This window comes from Phaseolus vulgaris, chromosome 4, assembly GCF_000499845.2.
Source record: "Phaseolus vulgaris cultivar G19833 chromosome 4, P. vulgaris v2.0, whole genome shotgun sequence".
Classification (NCBI taxonomy): Eukaryota; Viridiplantae; Streptophyta; class Magnoliopsida; order Fabales; family Fabaceae; genus Phaseolus; species Phaseolus vulgaris.
Window position 1 is genome coordinate 38,453,370 of NC_023756.2, and position 6,166 is coordinate 38,459,535.

General features: G+C 27.1%; 1 protein-coding gene across 1 annotated transcript; it reads left to right on the plus strand.

The window, feature by feature from the left end:
• The first annotated feature begins 2,444 nt into the window (after positions 1 to 2,444).
• On the plus strand, positions 2,445 to 3,591 carry LOC137837596 (protein SRC2-like). Its single transcript, XM_068646625.1, has one exon. It carries the CDS (start codon positions 2,512 to 2,514, stop codon positions 3,436 to 3,438), a length of 927 nt encoding a protein of 308 aa, XP_068502726.1. The 5' UTR covers positions 2,445 to 2,511; the 3' UTR covers positions 3,439 to 3,591.
• The last annotated feature ends 2,575 nt before the right edge of the window (positions 3,592 to 6,166 follow it).

A 6,166-nucleotide genomic window follows, 5' to 3' on the forward strand; every position in this document is an offset into this window, starting at 1 on the left:
TCATACTACTTTAAAACTCCATAATTTATTTTTTCTTCTTCTCTCACTTCTATTTTTTTTTTTCTTTCTAATTTCTATATAGAAACTTAATTCACTTTATCATTATCATTATATGTTGTCAATTTTAAATTTTATTATTTTTTATATGTGAATACAATATATTTTTTATTATTTTCTTAACTCTACTTTTAAGATATCTCTTATTATTAATTATTAATTTTTTTTTATCCTTTTGGATTTATATGTTAATAATTTTTATTTCACTTACATTACAAGAAAATCATGAAATAGAAACCAATTTTAGAGACAAAAAATAATTAGTTGTCATAGTGACTAAATTAGAGACCATTTTAGGGACTAAATAAATTTTTGGTTTCTAAATTAGTTTCTATTATTGTTAAATGGTTTCTAAATTGGTATCTAATTAGCAACCAAGGTTTTTGTTACCAAATTTAGAATCTAAATAATTGATAGTTAAAACTTGGTAGCTAATTATATACCAATTTAGAAACTATTTAACAATAATAGAAACTAATTTAGAAACCAATTTTTTTTTTAGTTTCTAAAATGGTATCTAATTTAGTTACTATTGCAACTAATTATTTTGATTTCTAAAAATTGGTTTCTATTTGATGATTTTCTTGTAGTGTTAATCTAAAGATGGAAATATCGTAACATCCCAAGATCAATAACTTCTTCAAGTAACATCCCAAGATAGTAATAGTTATCAACATTAGGTCAAAGAGTTTTTTTTTATTCAAAATGAAGTAAAAACAAGGATCGTATAAGACATATAGCTAAACTCGAGTTAACACAAATTTGTATTTGGATGATTGTTAAAATAAAACAATTTTTAGTTTGTATCCCTAATGATCTTTATGTAGACTTGTGTGTTATCCATAATCCGAGTAGTTAGAAGAAGAATACATTTCCTCTAACACAATAATAAGCTTTAAGCATATTTTTGTTAAGTACATCATAAGCTTAAAGTTTGTCTGCCCTTATTATAGTTGAATATTTCATTTATTAGATGAAGTGAAAACGTGTTATATGATCTATAAGATAAAACATTTGCATTTTATATTATCTACTATTTTTTTTGTAGTTTCTTGCTTCAGATTAAACATCTTCATACTTTATACTTTGTTGCTACAAACACTTAATCAAAACTACAATATTGTTGGACTTTACTTTAAAATATGTGTACTAAATTAAAATCAAATCTCACATACATAATATACATTTGTAGTTTTAAAAAATGAAATGGAAAATTTAAATTTTTATTATTATATAAAATTTGTTAATTATTTATGTATATTTATATTATGATAGCTACTAAAAAAACCCTTAAATATAGACACCAATTTTAGAAACCAAATTTTAGAAAAAAATAATAATTATTATTATTATATTGACTAAATTTGATACCATTTTAGAGACTAAAAAAATTATTGATATTCAAATTAGTTTTTATTATTGATGATTAGTTTCTAAATTGATATCTAATCAACTATAACATCAATTTAGAAATAATTTATCAATAATATCAATTTAGAAACAATTTATCAACAATAGAAACTAATTCAAATATGAATAATTTTTTTTAATTTCTAAAATAATATCTAATTTTTCAAAATAACAACTAATTATTTTTTTCAAAAAATTAATTTTTATTTAATAATTTTTTTATCGTGATATAATGTCACACTTAAGAAATATAATACATTTATTTATTTGAAAATAATGTTATGAGATTTTTGAAATAATGGAAATAAAAAAGCTTACATAAATAAAAATAAAAGTTTACACATTTTATAAGAATGAAAACATACTTAAAAAACAGGTTGTTTAAGAATCAAACCAAATATTTTTATGTGGTATAGACTACCACCCGAGTTTTATTTTTTTAATGGTGTACTCGATTATTTGTATTTAAATATAATCGATTATTTTCATTTATTATTTTATCATTATTTTATATTAATAATTAAAGTTTTAAATTTCATTTTATATTATACTGTAGTTTTTCCTATAACTATTATATTTACAATACATATTTTCATGAAATATTTAATTTAAAATTAATTTTTTAATTAATTTATTCATATTTTCCTAATTTAATTTTAAAATTTGCAAGTTATGAATTATTCCTGAGTTATTTAATAATTTCAACAAAGTACGTTAAATTAAAACAGAGTAGAGCAATTAATTATATACTATAATTATATATATTTTTTAGAAACTTAATTTAAAAGTAACCAGTTTTTTTGTTTGTTTCTTTCCTATTGAAGATACCATTTTCTGGCACATTCCCCACCAACCATGCCTGAAGCAAAGAACATTTACATTTGTCAATTTCCCTCAGGATGGCAAAATCGTAATTGAATAGGAAAGCAAGGGCAAAGTGAAGGAACCCAAACAAACTCTCCCTATAAAACCGTAGTGAGTCTCTTACCGTTCGGAACCAAAACCTACGAGTCAACGAAATCACTCACAGTTGCAACGTTAAAAATGGGTTCTCGATATGAGGTGGAACTGAAACTCTCATCAGCGCGCGGGTTGAAGAACGTGAACTGGCGCCACGGCGCAAACCGCCCGTACGTCGTTGTTTGGGTGGACTCCAGCAACAAGCTCTCCACGCACGTCGATCAGAACGGCGACACCGACGCCAATTGGGATCAGACGCTCGTGGTCCCGTTACCGGCGAAGCCTCTCGAAGATCAAACGCTCCACATCGATGTCGTTCACGCCGTCTCGGAGGAAGAAGACACCAAGCCGCTCATCGGCTCGGCTCGGCTCAAGCTCTCTGAGATTCTCGACGATGGCGGAATGGGCGAGCGCGTGGGCCGCACTCTCACGCTCAAGCGCCCATCGGGGAGACCCCATGGGAAGGTTGAAGTTAGCGTAACCATCAGAGAACCGCGCTATCCTCCACCCGGTGGCTACCAAGCGCCGCCTTACGGCGTGCGGGACTATTCTCCCGCTCCACAGGGCTATGGGTACCCTTCGTACGGTGCGCCGCCAAGTGGGTATCCTTACAATGCTCCACCGCAAGGTTATGGTGCGCCACCGCAGGGCTATGGTGCGCCACCTCAGGGTTATGGTGAGCCACCGCAGGGTTATGGTGCACCACCGCAGGGATATGGTGCGCAACCTCAGGGATATGGTGCGCAACCTCAGAGTGGGTACGGGTATAGTAATGCACCTCCGCAAACGGCGTCGTATGGGCAGGGGAGCGCGTACGGGTACGCGCCGAAAGAGGAGAAGAAGAAGAGTAAGTTTGGGGGTATGGGAGCGGGATTGGCTGTGGGCGCGGTTGCTGGGGTTCTAGGTGGAGTCGCGCTTGTGGAGGGTGCTGAGTATCTGGAAGATAAGATTGCTGAAGATGCCGCAGAGAAGGTTGAGGAAGATCTTGGTTACGATGGTGATGACTTCTAGAGAATTATTGTCTCATCTTTTATTTTATGCCAAAAGAGAACTGCGGAAACAAAATAATTTTATGTTTTATGTGTTTTTTTCATCTTTTTTCATTTTTTCTGTTTGAGTAAAAGTCTTTTATTTATGACATCATTAATGCGTTTATCAACGTAACCTTGATTGTTTCTTTCTAGAACATCAATTTCTTTATTTATTCTAATATTCTTAAAAAATTTAAAATTAAAAGAAAACATATTTGTACTAGATATCAAAATAATAATGCACCAATTGATGAAAATAAGAGTAAGGATTTTTTTAAGGAATTAAAACATTAGGATAAAAATGACTGTTCAACATAGTTTCTGGTGAGCTTTTGCTCTGTGAATATGCTGTTTTTGTTTGAACTTATCTATAGTGTTTGAAGCTTACAATTGGAAGTGTGAATTTTGTGGGGGCAGAAAAAGTGTGCAATAAGTAAATTTTGGTGCCTCATTAATAAACCATTTATTGGGTTGTTTCTCCTAGATAAAATTTAATTTAATTTATTTATTTTATTATAACTTTAAATCAGTTATCTATTATATTCTTTTAAATTTTCTCTCTCTGAATAAATTTTAACTCATGACAACAATAAAAGTAACATTATAATTGAAAAATGATATGTTTTTCTTAAAGTTAAAAAAATAACTGATAAAAGATAAATTTTCCTTTAAGAAACTATTATTAGATAGAAAAGAGAGTGAGAAGCATTTAAAAAAGTGTGTTGACTATGGAAGTGTGATAAATTTAAAAATTAGTGATGACTGTGGAAACCACCACAGAAGGTGTTATGTGGGAGAGTGACTATGTGTTTTTATTACTTTGACCAAAGTGCTCGTCCGTTTAAATTAATATTTATATTAACATTAATATAGTATATCAATAAGAGAGGTCAAGAAAATATAATTTTAATAAAATAAGAATATTTATAATTTAGTTTCTACTTTATTTTAGTAGAATTATAAGTTCATGTAAAAAATACAAAAAATTAGGTAAGTTTCTAATTTATAAGATGAAGACATTTCAGGTAGCTTTATATTATAATTTTATTTTATTTTTATTATTTTATATTTTAATATTTTTTTATTATCTTAATTTATTTTAAATTTATAAAGATAATTCATTATTATATTATTATTTAATTTTTTATGTAATTTAAATTGAAAAATTAACATTATAAATTGAAGTGACTAATATTTTATTACATGATGTTATGTGAAAAAAAATTTAATACGACAATAACTTAATTTGAGATGAAAAAGGATTAAATTTGATTATTATTCTTTACATCAATTCATTAATATAAAATGATTTGTCTAAATAAAAAACGATATAACTTTTAAAAAATAAATAGAAATACTAAATTTCAAAACAGAATTTAATTATCTTAAAAATATAAAATTATAATTATATGATAATTTTTTGTCTAAAAAAATATAGATTTTATTTATATAATAAAACTTATTTATATTATTTATATCCATAAACTAATTTGTCACTTAATTTACTAAACTCTTTTAATATAATCTTATTAGTCCAGAACTTATTAATTAAAAACTAGTTTGTTATTTATAACTTATCAGCCAATTTTGCTAAAGAGACTCTAAGACTCACTAAATTACTTATCTAAAATTTAACTTTAAAATGACAGTTTTCTTATTTATCCATCTTTCTTTATTTTTCTTCAAAAGCCTATTTTTAGCTTTTATTTTTTACTTTATTTTGTTGTTTATTCTATTTTCATCTAATTTACATTTCTAAACCCTAAACATTTCTATTCTCTAGCAAATAGAGTATTAAATTATTCATTAAAAAAAATAAAAAGCGTATCTGTTTGCATTTTGATAAAAATAATCATTTTTAAAGATAAGGGTACTAATTGACATTTCCTTTGATAAAATAGAATCCAAGGAAAAATAATACTAAAAAAATAACTGAGTTGATTCATGAAAAATATTGTCCAATTAATTGAGATTATATTTTAATAACATTAGTTTACTCTTGTTGTCAAATTTACAAGGACGAGTACTTTTTGAAAAAATAATTTAAAATATAGTTAGTATAATTAAATAAATCAACCAATTTTAACAACAATAAAAAAAAAAAACATGAGCTGGTTGTTACCATTTTAAGTAATGCACTCGACCCATATTTTTAGCCTATTCCAGTTAGAAATTGCGGATTAATTTTATTGTTATGTCTAGTATATTTAAGTATTTTTTTAATTAATAAAAATAAAAATTGTAAATATGAATTTTGAATAATTTTTTTTATTAAGTTAATTTTTTTTTATTTAGAGAAATTAGGTAAATGATCTTATATTATTATTCTCACGACATATGCATAATGAGATATGGTTAAAAGAAATTATAATGATGTTTAGAAACTTTCCGGATTATCGAGTCTGAAAGTTAGAATTTGTGGTTTAGATAGTACAATATTTTATATTGCACGATTCATATTTGTAGTTTAGATTGTAGATCTTGAAATGGATAATTTTAAAATTTTTGAGAATATCTGCAGGTTACAGGAGTACATAAAAAAAAATTCTAAACTTTTTAAAATGAAACAATAGAAATAAATTATGGGATACAGAAAGAAAATATGTGAGTTATGCGGACTAACCTGCAATTGAAATGTGCAAGCTATGAGTTATATGGCAATTCCTTCCTGTATCATATCACTGCACCAATTCCAGTAAAAAAGACTA